The sequence below is a fragment of the Notolepis coatsorum genome (genome assembly GCF_963971535.1).
Source record: "Notolepis coatsorum genome assembly, chromosome: 7".
NCBI lineage: Eukaryota > Metazoa > Chordata > Actinopteri > Aulopiformes > Paralepididae > Notolepis > Notolepis coatsorum.
Window position 1 is genome coordinate 23886145 of NC_140171.1, and position 16386 is coordinate 23902530.

Genomic DNA, 16386 nt, shown 5'->3' on the forward strand with positions numbered 1-16386 from the left:
GAGCAGCCGTCTTAGTGAACATTGGAAATATTTCACCCACAAGTACAACCCTGCTTAGCAACACAATGTTGTCGTAACTAAGATGTGAGCTGAAAAGAATGATGATGTTCATGATTCGTGAGACATTTCCCGGGTTGAAGATGACGGTGCTGTTGTGTTACAAGGTATCGTTCTCTCTGACCAATCAGTGGTCTGCAGTTACAAGTTATCGTTCTCTCTGATCAATCAGTGGTCTGCAGTTACAAGTTATCGTTCTCTCTGATCAATCAGTGGTCTGCAGTTACAAGTTATCATTCTCTCTGACCAATCAGTGGTCTACAGTTACAAGTTATCATTCTCTCTGACCAATCAGTGGTCTGCAGTGTCGCCTCGCTCACTGGGAACCCAAACGGAGGTGATAACAGAAACTTTGGCAATGAAAACCAAAAAAAGAGAGTCGACTCGAGCCAGTACTATGTAGCGTGAAAGCGCCATAAATGATAGCACTAGCGAAAATGCATTTCTAAACTCATGTTGAGCCATGGATATGTATGAGCCGCTCAGTATTCCAATCAGGTCCCCAAATCACCTCCCTAACAGCCCAGGTGCGCTGCACACACACAACAACCACACACAACCACACACACACACACACACACACACACACACACCACACACACACACACACACACACACACACACACACACACACACACACACACACACACACACACACACACACACACACACACACACACACACACACACACACACACACACACACACACACACACACACACACACACACACACTCAGTAGTCGGACGTGATGAGGCCCTCTCTCAATTTCCGTCTATTGTGTGTGATGATGATGCGGAAGGCGGCCTCGGTCTAAGTGACTTAACAGATGGCCAACTCAGAGCAGTGGGAGAGAGGAGGCGAAGCCAGGCGGGGGGTAAAGGCAAAGCGCTGACAAGGGTTTGTATAGCGCTCATCAGTAAGGGCTGCTTGGTATAAGACAGTTTAGCTGAGGTTAGGCCGTCGGAGAGGGAGGAAGGGGGGAGGGGCCTGAGGGCGGGAGAGGCGAGCATCAGTCTTAAATCATAGAGGGGGTGGAAAGCCTTCTGGTTAGACTTGGCAACACCCCCCCCCCCCCCTCTGAGGCTGACACAAATCATAGCCCTGACACACACACACACCCCACCCCACACCCCCTCCTGAGTTTGAAGGCTGACGTTGCACCCCACAATTCACTGTGCTTTGTTTCGCTCGTTTTGGGCTTTTGTTTCCACGTCTAGTTTAATTATGTCGTCTAAAGTGAGACGTTCCTCGCCGTGAAATTGAGGTTTCCCTGTTTCTTTTCTTTCTCTTTTTTGTCTTGCATCAAAAACTTGCATCAAATTCCAAAATGTTTAGGTTAATTGAAGTTAGTGTAAAACTACTGACGATCACAGTCAACCAGCGCCTGCTGGCAGGTCGGACCGTTTAGCTCAGCTGGTTAGTGAGGGCGCCTGTTGATCCTATGGTCCAAGGTTCAAATGTACCCGGTTTCCACGTCATCCCCGTTATATGCCCTCCACTTCCCGCTGTCACTCCCACCGCTGCGGGTGTTGAAGAGCTTGACTCCAAATCACCGCTAATCACCCCCCCCCCCCCACAGACAAGGGCAGAGGCTCCTCTCCTCCAGGCTGTGAGCCCTTGCAGCCCCGGCAGGCGCACGCTCCATCATCCACCAGAAAAGGTTAAAGGAAACATTTTTCCAGCCGTCCCGCTCGGCCTTGGGATTCAGGTTTTTCATACACTCCCCCACTCTGGGAAACGACATTCGGAGGTTCTCCATTTACGGAACCTTTCCCACTGCTGGGGGGGGGGGGGGGTTAGTGCTCCAGCATGCCTCCCTCCCATGAGACGAGCGCTCAGCCAGGTTTGCGGAGGCGAGAGGCGGGTAAGCCAGCCCTCACCTGCCTGCGGCCTCCGAGTGCAAGGTCTCTCCCGGTGCGCGGATTACGCATGGAGACCGAGTGCACAGTTGCGCAGCCTGTGGCCATGAGTGCACTCTCTGCAGCTAGCAGCGTGCCTGAGTCTCCTGGTGGAAGTCACTTAAGTCACTTAAGTAAAAGTAGAAAATACCAAATAAAGGAGTACTAAAAAGTAGAGAATTATTTGCTATTGAATGTACTTCATTCAGAAACTAGAAACTAAACTTAGGTATCTAAAGTAAACGTATGCATGCTACATTGCTTTTGTGTATTCCAGTGCTTGAGCGCATTCACACCTCAACCTTGACCTTTATAAGTTATGTTAAAGCAGTATGTGGTCCAGTTATGCTGCTCTGATTAAAGGTTATGTACTGTTTCCCCTAGGATTTTTTCAGGGGGGGGGCGGTAGGCTAGTGTTGTCGCGGGGCGCGCGTGTCACGGATACGTGGTGTCAACAGTGTCCTCATAGACGTGCGCAGTTAGTATCGGTGCACTTCTCTACACTGAGCTGAGATTAAACTATAAATAAATTAGGTAAATAAATATTAACAACATAAATTAACTTATTTACAATTATACAGTACATACAGTAGTGACAACACACATATGAACTATTTACAATACAGTGATGCACATATAACACTCATAACTATTTACAACCAGTGTCAGAGCGAGCGCACTCAAGTTGTTCGGAAATTCACAGAGTGCACACTGGACGCTCTGACCGAAGAGTCAGTTTATCAGAGCGGAGCAGATTTTCTGATTGAATTTATTAACCTTAACCTGTTCCACCCCAGGTGAAATCTGCATAAAATGTATACCTAGGTAAATGGAATATTGCTCCACTTCTACAAGGGCTATTTGCATATTCTTGGTATCTAGGAACATCTATGGACCTCAATGAATGTATTCTCAGTGTCAGAAATATTGTGTCTATTACTAGGCTTGCTTAAATTCTGATGAAACAAAGGAAAATATGAATTATAATTTTTCTTTTCATCTTTGACAGTGAATAAAACCATGATAATAATGACCAAACTTAAAAAACTGCCACTGAGCTAATTCAGTACCCTCTTGAGATCATGTGTACAAAAGATCTAAGGAAATTAATAAAGGGAAGATGATAAAATTGAAGGTTTTGTATATACAGTACTGAATTCTCCCATCCGGACCAATGCAATTTGAAATATTATTATAGAATATAGAATATATGCTTATACATTACCTTATTATAGCCAATTCGCACATTTATATATATATATACATATAGTATCTATATACATATAGTATCTTTCAAATGGCCGAGTTCAATTTGGATATAGTATCACCAGGCATGCATAATAACATATACAGATATTTAATGTAATCGACTGTACTTTTTTATTTCTCCCACAGTGTAATCATTTTGTAACTAATTTCAGATCTAATTATTCCTACATGATTACAATAGTGTGGAGAAACTGACTGCGTTTCAATATTTGTCAAAAACGTTACCTTTTGTAGCTTATTATCGCGAATCATAACAATTATTGATATGATTCATTCAGAACGCCGAACTTTGAACGACCATAGCGGACCACAGGAAGTGTAGATTTGAGAAATTCCGACGCTGGCAGATAGCTGGCGAGGCGCTCTTCAAAACTACAATTCCCATGGTTCAACATTTCCATTTCCGCTTCCGCGTCAAAAACGCGAGTGAAAAATAAAAACTTAAAATGATATAAACTCACTTTTAACCTATTGCTAAACTATTGCCAACCTAACGTTTTACATTCTACATGTATTTGTGACATAGTAGTGATAATAATACTTGAAAACGTTTGATTTTAAAAACGTTAATTTATTGCATCACTCATAAAAATATTAATATATGATAATAATGTCAAAAAGGGGTCGGTACCGTCCCTGTGGGGTGGAACAGGTTGGGCCCTATGAAATCCGTTTTATCTTTTCCTGTTTTCGGATATGAATTTTCCTGTTTTCGGATTTCTCGGATTAAAATTGTCCTGTTTTCGAATTTCTCAAATTTTATATATTTTACTTTGGATTTAACAAAATCAAAACAATACAAAATTATGTTTTTAACTAACATTAATAACAGTACATCTGCAAACAGTGCCAATGCAGTTCAATGTTCAGTGCCAGTTCAGTTACAGTATGAGGTTTATTTCAACTGCAAAGTGCAGTGCAATAACTAAATAATAATTAAATAAGACAAAATAATAATTTGTTTAAAAGAAATCAGAAAAAAACTGTAAAATGTCATTTCTTTCAAAGAGATGTCCTTTAAAAGGTTCATGCTTCTCCTCATATCTGGCTGACATCACCATCTGGCCATCCTCAGTAAATACTATCAAACTCCTCTGACCTCATCTGGGCCCTATTCCCCGTACCTGGTTCAACTAAGTCGATCAAGAGTCCCATTATCCAGATTCAATTAACCCGATGTTTGAAGCCGGGATTTTCCTGTTCCTCGAAGGTGGATTCAGTCTCGTTAACTCGAACCAGACTTGAGACCCAGGATAAGTGCGCGCGGCCGCTTCAGTTGAAAAGCCAGCAAGTATCGATAGCAGAAATCCTGATTTTCTAACGGCATTGATTGATTAATTGATTTAAAACTTTATTAACAGATTGCAGTACGGCTCAATAGCCTCGCCGACAAGTTAAATGCATAATCTATAGGCTAATTTTAAATCCCGCATTACCCCAATCAATCAGATTATATTTCTTTAAACTTGCCTGCTGGCAGTAGGTTTATGGAATGGATAATCAAATGAGATCTTGCTAGTGAAAATAATTAGTTCAACTGTTTCAGAATAAGGATACGGCTCTCTTACCCATTGATTGATGTATGGTGGATGTTTTACTAATCTGCACTGTGGTGTGACGGTTGGTCATTTTGACTTTCACGCAGACGGCCCGGGTTCGAATCCCACTTCTTCTAGTCTTTTTCTTCTTTTTGCAATGTAGGAATAATTCTATTTGGTGCACGTTGAGAGCTATATAAAGAATGACATCCTCAATGCATGTAGATTTATAATATTTTAACTTAAAACTAGGCTACTTTTGCGTATAATCATTAATATTATATTCCAAAAAGATTATATTGGAAACGCGGGGTCTCGAACTCGGGTCGCCCACTTGCCAGGAGCGAACACTGGCCGTTGCACCACTGTGCCAGACGGGATATATCCATTGTGTATCCATCAATGCACAAGAGACCCGTGTTTCGAATATTTTTCTTTTGAATGAAGTTTTATCTCTTTATTCTCAAATGCATTAATGTGACGTCAACGGCTGATTCAATTTCTCAAATCCGTCAAACAGCGCATCTCATCAGACATTTTAATCCCAGTTACAATATCACACAAAAACCACAATCCACGCATAGACACTTCAATTTTATGCTTGAATGAAACACAATCCGGGCGCTTCGTTAAGCAAATCTACAGCGGAGAATATATGAAACTAATCAGAGCCAAACGGCCGATAGGTTTCATTAATTAAAAATATCCCCGCGGGATTCACATTTGCAATGCGCCGTTATTAAAATAACCACATGCAGCGTGTATCGCGACTCCGAGCGCCGTATATGACGTGCATTATTTTATTTAGGACAAAGTAAATCTATAGGCTCAATATGATTTATTATCAGCATTTAGTTCTATTATTATACATTTCAAAAGCCCCCTCTAGGAAAACGAAGCACAAAAACATAATTCAGAATGGTATAATGGTTCTAGACTGTGAGAAATATTTCAGGGAGCGAGCTGGCATTTCTTTGCGGGGGCGTGGCCATGGTTCATCCAGCTAACTGAACTAAACCCTGCTCCCGACCAGGCTCAAACTTTTTGATCTGTTGTCATGGTGATTTAGACAATCGAGCGTCGGGGAACAGAAAGGTCCGGCTTAAGTCAGGCTATGCTGGAGATTATCTGGCTAACTCAGTTAGCCAGGTACAGTACGGGGAACGGGGCCCAGGTCTTTCCAAAGACCAGAGTTGGGACAGGCGCGTGCACACACACACACACAGAAAGGGAGAATGTGTGTGTGTGTGCGCGCGCGCGCCCATTAAGCAGACTTAATGATTTTAGAATATCATTAATCAACTATCCAGTTCGTTTTATAGTGTAACGTTTGGATACTTGAAGGAGAGAGAGAGAGAGACTGAGACTTGTTACGCACAACGCTAGTCAGTCTCGGAATTGTCTCTGAGTTGTCTCGGAATGGATTTGGTAGCTTTTGTCTGCGTCTCCGTAGACCGCGCCGCGCCTACCACACTGTCGTAGTGAAGAATGATTTATAGGAAAACCGATTCATGTATAATTTTGCTAGTCTGCTAACGTTACTGTGATTAAAGCAAGCTTAAAAAATTATAAAATAAAATAAAATAAGATTTTTAAATTTTTTAATTGTATTTATTATTATATAAAATAAAATTATGTCTTCATGGGTGGCGGGGGTCCCGTTGGCGGGGAAACACTGAGTTATGCTGCTCTGATTAAATATTATGTTAAAGTGGTATGTGGTCCAGTTGGCGTCTATACTTTCTACAACGGAGCTCAGTTTCCTGGTTCCTCCGATTGGCCACGACGCCCACGTGACCTCCGCTAGCACGCCCCCTTCCTGTCGTGCGCCGCGCTGCGCTCGCCAAGCTCCAGCCGCGCCCGCCGCGCTCCCAGCTTCCTCAATGAAATAGAAATCGCTACTTTACATTAGGGTGAACGCTGGCTGTTGGTAACACCACCCACTTCAATGACAGGCTCTCATATTTGCGAATGCATAAACTATTAAAAAAATATACCGTTAACTGGAATATGTTGTTTTTTTACACTTATGTTGGATTATGTAATTGGTTTGTCATGACAAACCAATAAAATCGCTACTTTACATCAGGCTGCCACCACCCACTTCAATGACAGAGCTCGGCGCATTACATCAGGCTGAACACCCCCCCCCACCCCCCCCCCCCACCTACCCAACCTCCTCCAATGTACAGTTTCTACATCAAATGTATATATTCTTTTTTTCTGGACTCTTTTCGTATCACAAACAGTACTGTATTTGCAAATCTGGTATGTCATAAATGTATAGATGTAGCAGTACTGTCTATCTGTATGTCAAGTATGTCATATATGTTACGATGAATTGAAAATGGGGGACCCTGATGTAAACAAGACGAAAGTCTTTCTCTGGTCTGCATCCCCTTAACAATTGTATGTATTGAGCTGTACTGTACTGTACCCATTCTGCAATCTGTTAATAAAAAGTTTTCAATCAATCAATCAATCAATGCTGCCACCACCCACTTCAATGACAGAGCTTGGCGTATTACATCAGGCTGAACGCTGTTATGCTGCCACCACCCACTCAATGACAGAGCTCGGCGCGGCAGGAGCTTGGCGCTTGAGGAAGCTGGCGAGCGCGGCGCGCCGTCAGGAAGGGGGCGTGCTAGCGGAGGTCACGTGGGCGTCGTGGCCAATCGGAGGAACCCGGAAACCGAGCTCCGTTGTAGAAAGTATAGACGCGTCCAGTTGTGCTGCTCTGATTTCTATGCAAATTTTACTCACGTAAAGTAAAGTATGTACTTAGTAGGGCTGACCCCCCTATTAGTCGAATAGTTGACTAATCGATCGAAAGGAACCGTAGTTGACTGCCAACCTCTTAGTCGAATACAAAAATTCATTCTTTCCAAAAGAAAAGAGGCCTAGAAGCGTGGCTAACGCTAATGGCACGCATACCAGAGGCTAACTGCCTAAGAAAACAGGCACAGAGGCACTGAAAGAGGATTTCACCCATCTAATGAACACACTAGACTAGACAAATATCAAGATGTATCCATCAGTGGACCAATTGCATGCTTTTGCAGAGGATAAGAAGCCTTCCGTCAGACATTAAGCACCCCCACAGCCCAACTGGAATGATGATTTTTTTATTTTATTTTTTTTAATTATCCTTTTATTTTTTCGACTAATAGTCGACTATCGGCTAATTTCGGCCAATCATAGTCGACTATCCAAATCCTTAGTCGGGGACAGCCCTAGTACTTAGGTACAGTACTTGAGTAAAAAATACTTAATCTACTGTATATTCAACCCACATGTCTCCAAACGCCTTCCTGATAAAAACACTCTTAACAATATCCTCGGTTGTCCTTGTGCCTTCACGGTGTAAAGCCTGAAAGGAGCGAAGCCTTCATTGTGCTTCTCGAACTTCTCATTTAAACTCCGGTTTAGGCTTAGGAGGGCGGGGAGAGGAAATCCATGCCTACATGGTCATGTTTAATTCCCTTCATCATTTCTCAACTGGAATGGGTGAAATTGCTCCTCGCCATCAGCAACTTTGCTCATTAGGAGCTCGGAGAACATTTAAATATTTCTATTTAAAAATGACTCCCCCACAATTCCCAAAAGCCTATTTTACGCCTCTCCAGTAAGTGGATTAAACTGAATTAAAAATTGAGGAAGAAGAAAAAAAGAGAGAGAGAGACTTTTTCGTAGCACCTTTTATGGTTGGTGTAATATATCCGATGTACAGGCGAGTGTGAGCAGCGCTGCAGATATACCTTTTAGGGAGAGTGGACTAATTGATTTAGCTCACTTCACACTTCAAAGTGGACGGCACTGAGAAGATTGACAATAAAGTCAGACAGTTTGAGTTCTGGTGCCTATCCACCAGCCAAGCCGGCGTTACTGAGTCTGCTTTTTGCTGTTCGTCTCTCTCTTTTTCCCAGTGTGTCCTCATTAAACCTGTCTTATCGACGGCCAAAGGGTCTCGGCCTCAAATCAATCCTGTCTGCTCTCCCAAAACACATTATGTTCCTCTACCAGTGTGTGTATATATATGGCTATATGTTTTTTTTTTTCTTTTATGTTTTGCAGTTGAATCATTTCAAAAGCAAGTATTATGTTAGTATAGGCTGTCAAGAAAAGTAGAGATGTAGTGAGCCCCCACCCCCCATAACTCAGACAAAGTAATATCCCCATATCTGTCTCTCTCTCTCTCTCTCTCTCTCTCTCTCTCTCTCTCTCTCTCTCTCTCTCTCTCTTTCTCTCTCTCTCTCTCTCTCTCTCTCTCTCTCATCTCTCTCTCTCTCTCTCTCTCTCTCTCTCTCTCCTCTCTCTCTCTCTCTCTCTCTCTCTCTCTCGTGTGTGTGTGCGTGTGTGTGTGTGTGTGTGTGTGTGCATTCATATGAATATCCTATTAGTCTTTGCTCTGTAGTTTGTTACTATTCCGTCATGTAAGCCATACATATTTGGGTATGACACTTGGTCTTGGCATATTATATGTAACATTAAAACTTTCAGTGTGTTTGTCCCACATACATTTGCAAAGCAACACAACTCATTTCAACACACAGAGAGTGTACTAGGATTGTTCCACCAACATTGTCGACCATTTCCATGGTCACAGCAAGTAATCTTTCTTTTGTGTCTGTGGTGTTTTTTGTTGTTGTTTTTTCTTCTGGTTTGGTTTTGTTTCCCTCCACGCTGATTTGACGGGTTTCCGTGTTATAGTGTTGTCCTTGTTCGCTTACGCACATGCACTTAGACACACACACACACACACACACACACACACACACACACACACACACACACACACACACACACACACACACACACACACACACACACACACACACACATACACACACACACACACACACACACACACACACACACACACACACACACACACACATACACACACACACACACACACACACACACACACACACACACACACACCACACACACACACACACACCACACACACACACACACACACACACACACACACACACACACACACACACACACTGATCGGTGTGACAGACAGGCCAATCTCCCTGTAGCATAAACCAAGGTGAAACCGCTAATTGGCGTGCGGTGTGAGTGAACAGGACCCCATCCCTGGGAAAGGGGGAGAGACCCTGCCACTGACTAATATTTCCGATGCAAAGAGTGTGTGTCCTTGTCTCCTTGACTGGACCAGGCGCACGCCCATCAGCGTCCTGTCAGGACTCAGGGTTGTTGTTTTTCTCATCTCACCTTTCCTCATTGATAAGTGTTTACCCTTCAGGGAAAGGCAGATACTGTACCTAAAGACTATGTATGATGGATCTCACCATCTCTGTCCCCCTCCCTCTCTCTCTCTCTCTCTCTCTCTCTCTCTCTCTCTCTCTCTCTCTCTCTCTCTCTCTCTCTCTCTCTCTCTCTCTCTCTCTCCCTCTCCCTCTCTCTTTCTCTTTCTACCTACCTGTCATCCGTTTCTCCGTGCAGTCATGCCCCGTTTCGCCGAGCAGGTGGAGGTGGCCATCGAGGCCCTGAGCACGAACCCCCCACAGGCCTTTGAGGAGAACGAGTTCATCGACGCCTCCCGCCTGGTCTACGACGGCGTCCGCGACATCAGGAAAGCCGTCCTCATGATACGGGTACGTCCGGGTTCTATTTTCGGGAGGGGAATGAAACGAATGTGCTCACCGGGGCGTCCGTGTGCTCTAGAGAGGTCTGAGCACTCGGTACCTCTGGCTCGGTCAGTCTTCCCTACGAACAAGGTTGGCGGTGTTCGTGGGACGGGAAGCCGGTGGGGGTATGCATCTGACTGACAGTAGGACAGCATGTGGTAGTCTACACCCTCCCCAGAAAGACTGTAGGACAGCATGTGGTAGTCTACACCCTCCCCAGAAAGACTGTAGGACAGCATGTGGTAGTCTACTCCCTCCCCAGACCGACTGTAGGACAGCATGTGGTAGTCTACACCCTCCCCAGACCGACTGTAGGACAGCATGTGGTAGTCTACACCCTCCCCAGACCGACTGTAGGACAGCGTGTGGTAGTCTACTCCCTCCGGAGACTGACAGTAGGACAGCATGTGATATAGTCTACGCCCTCCCCAGACCGACAGTAGGACAGCATGTGGTAGTCTACGCCCTCCCCAGACCGAAAGTAGGACAGCATGTGGTAAGCTACGCCCTCCACAGACCGACAGTAGGACAGCATGTGGTAAGATACGCCCTCCACAGACCGACAGTAGGACAGCGTGTGATAGTCTACACACCCTCCCCAGACCAACAGTAGGTCAGCGCAACGACCGGGAAGGTAATTGGCATAATGACTAAATGGGGGGATGGGAGAAAAATGTCAAAAGCTGATCGCCAAGTGCTGTAAAATGAAAATGTTAACTTCTCTCTGGCTACTGGTATTCACCCCATGTAGTGAAAAATTATGTTTTAGCAATCATTAAGCATTAAAGTCCTTCTATCTATATATCCTTCTATCTATATATATATATATATAACAATACATGGCTACGGATTGAAGAGAGAGATGGCATATTTTTAATGCGGGGGGAGGGGTTGGGGGCTCCTGCGTGCACTGGATTTCCCGCGAGACGAGCACTCAGGCGAGAACGGGTACGATTACGGGGAGACGGAGTGCATAACCGGGCAGCCTGTGGCGACGAGTGCACTCTCTCCAGCGTGCGGCAAGCAGCCAGCCTCCTGGCATCTACTGTATATGCAACCCACATATCTCCAGCAGTGGAAAGTAACTATTTCTACTCAAGTACTGTACTTAAGTACAATTTTCGAGCTACTTCGAGCTAATTTTAGGGAACTTTATAATTTTACTCCACTACATCTGAACCCATCAGTTACTACAGTGTAGTTACTTTGAAGAAAAAGATTTTGCATAGAAAACATTGGCAGAAGACGATATACTTTCACATTTGAAGCGTGCAAACTGCAATAGAGGACGCCTAATTGCTTTTACCAACGCGTTCGTGTTTCCGCGTCTCTGATTGGCCAGGTCATGTGACATGTACGCCCAATCGTGAGACCACAAGTTTCTACACTGGTTAAGCTTAGGCGCTCTTTCGAAGTTGGTTAAGGTTAGAGTTTGTCTTAGAGCATGGCGATAGAACGCCTGCCCTGATTCCAAACTCTAACCTTAACCAACTGCGAAAGAGTCGCCTAAGCTTAACCAGTGATAGGCGTTAGGTAGTTTGCAGGCTGTTCGACCCGGAAATAGGCGCAGAACTTGCCGTCCCACGATTGGCGCACATGTCACATGACCTGGCCAATCAGAGCGCAAAACGGGAACCCGGAAACACGAACGCGTTGGTAAAAGCATAGACGCATAGAGGACTTAATCAGAGCAGCATAACTGGACCACATACCACTCCACATGCATTGGAGGAGGCGTGTGGTACTCTCTACACCCTCCCCAGACTGACAGTAGGGCATTTCCCCGTATTTTCTGATGAAAGTTTCACTATGCTTCGATTTCCTGATCTCTGAACACCGGCACTCAGAACTGAGTTGCGCTCCGTTTCACTTCATTATTCAGTCTTAAAGTGCTTCCAGTCTGGCCCATTCTATTATTCTGGTCAACAGAGACCTGATTGGTATAAGTAGAGTCTGCCTAGTAATGGACACTGATTGGCCCAGTTGGAATTTCAACCCGGCACCAATCAGGGCTGAAGGACCAGAACATGAACCACTTCAAAAGTGTATTAGAACTAGCTACTGAAGTGGCAGAGGCAAGGCAACTCGACCTGACCTGTATATTTTAACCATTTTCAACAAGTTGTTGTAGGTGTGTCAGGTCGCCTAAACATGTTTTTACTGAAAAGAAAACACTCAGTCCTGTTATAAGATAAGATAAGATAAGATAAGATAAGATAAGATAAGGTAAGATATTCCTTTATTGATCCCCTTGGGGAAATTCGGGAATCTCAATGGGCTGTTTGTTTCTGTGCCTGTAACGAGGACAGAAAACAAACTTTCTGTGAGTCAGTCTCCCATTCTTTGTTAATGGAGCAGCTCCAGACTTGAATAATTGATGACATCACACGTTTGAGTCTTACTTCCCTGGTGTTCTGGCTTTGGGAGAGAGTAGCTCATGTTCCCAAATATTGATTGAAGTGTCTTAGGCCATGGAAATAACATATCAGAATGTTTCCTTTGAGTGACGTCCCCTTTTAAGTCTGTCTATGGCCTACCCTGCAAATTCAAAACTCATACAGTATCTTGAATCTCCATTTGGGTTTATTTGATAGATACAGTCATTTATAAACAGTATGTGTATGATGCTTGGCTGACGGCCATCTAAAGGTTTTAGAGGCGCTACAACCTCCTCCCTGGATCCAGAAAGAAACGAGGAAGGTTTATAGAAGAACAGTAGCGCTCAGTTCAGAAATCGCACGTTATTGCCTCTGACAGGTTAATCAATATTTTTTTGACCACAAGCATATTTCTTCCAAAGCTTCAAAACGCGTGTAGGTAAAGCCTTCTAAGAATAGGGCCGCCGGTTTTTCATATCTTCAGTCGGGTCACATGACCCACATAAACTCCACTAAAGGCTTAAGAGGCTAAAGCGATCATCACGCACATCATCAACCATCTCCTCCTCCTCCGTCTCTGTCTCTCTCTCTGCGAGGCTGAGACGTCAGGGGGGGTGGGTTTGTTGACAGGATAAACACGTACTCTCTTTGTTTCAGGCTATAGAGGACGGCGGCGGATGTGGTCTAATACAAATGAGCCGTCCGGGGGGGCGTGAGGAAAAACGACGCGGTTGAACGTCTGAAAAAACAGTGGGATTCAACACTAAAGCGTTCCGTCAGCAGCAGGCATACATACATACGATGTGTGTCTTCTCCATGAGACCGGCGTTACGTCACGTGCAGTGATCCAATGCGTCGGGCCCCGGCGCTCTGAGATCCGCTTACCGCGTTGTCTGTATTCCCTCTGCGTTTTATTATTATTATTTATTTTTACTTGGCCGGGCCCTTCTCTCATGACCGCCGTGATTCATTTATTTAGGTTTATGGAGTTTGGAAAGTTTCCACGCTGCAGCTGTGAGGAGGGAAAAAAGAGATCTAATTATGGAGCATAATTTGATGTTGGTAAATAATGTAAAACAGGCGGCTTTGAACTGCCAGGGGCCAACTGGCCCCGTAATCTCCTCCAAGTTCAATTAGGTTCTGAAGCTACAACTTGAAGGATCCCCAGGATGATGCCTGTTATGCAACCTCACAATCCTCACCGACGGAACGCCAGCACTGCATGGAAATGCTTCTTTGTTGTGCGCGTGTTTGTGTGTGTCCCTGTAATGTTTGCCCTAAGGCAAGCCGGGTTAGTGGTCCTATAGAAATCTTCCAGCAGAGCCCTTGGCGACACAACAAGCACTGGCTTAGGAAAGCAATTCTCCATAGTGCTTTGAACATTTGAACTTTTTTTCTCACTTTTAATGAAATTTCGACGAAGGTTAGATCTCTTTCTTTCTTTCTTTTTTTCTTTCTTTCTTTCTTTCTTTCTTTCTTTCTTTCTTTCTTTCTTTCTTTCTTTCTTTCTTTCTTTCTTTCTTTCTTTCTTTCTTTCTTTCTTTCTTTCTTTCTTTCTTTCTTTCTTTCTTTCTTTCTTTCTTTCTTTCTTTCTATCTATCTTTCTTTCTTTCTTTCTTTCTTTCTTTCTTTCTTTCTTTCTTTCTTTCTTTCTTTCTTTCTTTCTTTCTTTCGTTCTTTCTATCTATCTATCTATCTTTCTTTCTTTCTTTCTTTCTTTCTTTCTTTCTTTCTTTCTTTCTTTCTTTCTTTCTTTCTTTCTTTCTTTCTTTCTTTCTTTCGTTCTTTCTTTCGTTCTTTCTTTGTTCTTTCTTTTGTTCTTTCGTTCTTTCTTTTGTTCTTTCGTTCTTTCTTTTGTTATTTCGTTCTTTCTTTCTTTCTTTCTTTCTTTCTTTCTTTCTTTCTTTCTTTCTTTCTTCCGTGCCAGGTGACAGATCTAAAGCAACAGTTATTGGGAGGTGTACCGCAACTGAACAATAACACCAGACAACAACGACAACAACAGCAATATAAACAATTTACACATTCGCTCAGAATCTTGATTGAACCAGCTAATAATGAAGCCCCGAGGCCAGAACAAAACAATATATAGATTATGTATTAAAGATGCAAATTGTCACTGTGCGACTCACCTCACCATTGTGCGCAGATACAGAGAAACAGCGTTGACTGGTTACCCGTCCCAGACAGCCTTTGCTGTTTCCATCTTCCCGTTTGAAAGGAAGAGGACACAGGGGCAGACGGAGTGTCCTTATGTCTCAAAAGAGGACCGTTATGAGGAAATATGAGTACAAGAAGTCAAAAGGTAAAACCATCTTCATACGAAGAATAATCCGTATTACACACCCTGCATAGGACTGTGAGCCACATATATATAATACACGCATATAATATGTATGGAACCCACGGTGAAGTCCTGAGTAAATAAGTAAATGCAAATAAATAAAGAGAAGATCTTTATTATCACAACATAAAATAATAAAGAAAATAGATAATTGATATGAAACACAATGTTCTCACATTCACACTATAGCGCAATATAATGAGATCCCTGTTTGCATTGTCCCTTATTTACAGTACATGTGTTCCATGCAGTTAGCCGCTTCGTTACAGTGTAACATATTTCTTGACTATAATGAAATATAAGAAATATGTTATTTATGCTTTGCTCACTGCTGACTTTCATTATAGTCCCTCTGCGCCACCTTAGCAACTGCTTGACAACCACCTGTAATTTGACTGATGCCAGTGACAATGACCCAGAGAGCTAACTTCATGCTAGCAAGCCGTTTTGTCAATAACCCGACAGTATGTTTGACGAAAAGGCTGGCTTGCTTTTCTTACTTTTCTTTGACGTCAAATATGCGTGGTAGCTATAAAATGGTAAATGGTGCATTTATATAGCAGCTTTTATCCAAAACGCTTAATTTTCTGTTCCTCACATTCACCCATTCACTCACACATTCACACACCGATGGCGGAGGCGACCATGCAAGGTACCAACCTGTTCAGCAATTAGGGGTTAAGGACACTTCGACACACTGCCCGGGAGGAGTGGGAATCGAACCGAGAACCTTCCGATTACCAGACGACCGCTCTACCTCCTGATCCACTGTCACGACAGTCAGCCGTGGCCTCAGGCACAGTCATGGTTGCGAGTTGAATTGTGAGGACACTATGTTGCTAGGAGATTAGCTCAAGCCCTTTATTCCCATGAAGGTCAAATCATCCTGATTTAAAAAATATTGTACAGAGGAATTGACAACATTTAGATCAAATGAATAAACACATATTTAGTGAAAATGATGATAGATGAATTAATAAAAAAAACGAATAATAAATAGGATAGACGTATACATGTGGGTGTCATACAGTACGTGCACACAGGCACGTGCACACATAGAGCCCAAGGGGTGCTTGAGCACCTGCCCTTTTGAGCCTCATAAAAAAAGTGCCCTTTAAAAAAAGAAAAAAAAATATATATATATATTTCTTTTTACCGTTATGCATATAGACTGCCCTTCCAACGGAAAAATGTCAGGATAGAATCAAAATATTAGGTAAAGAGAGAGAGATGCCCC

The 16386-nt window shown here is 43.4% G+C and overlaps 1 protein-coding gene across 1 annotated transcript in view; it reads left to right on the forward strand.

The window, feature by feature from the left end:
- Window positions 1-16386, forward strand: part of ctnna2 (catenin (cadherin-associated protein), alpha 2) — a gene marked incomplete at its 3' end in the record, with an annotated part of 136868 nt that overhangs the window by 32161 nt on the left and 88321 nt on the right. The window contains 1 exon segment of the mRNA XM_084318213.1: window positions 10243-10394. Coding sequence (XP_084174339.1) covers window positions 10243-10394 — 152 coding nt within the window.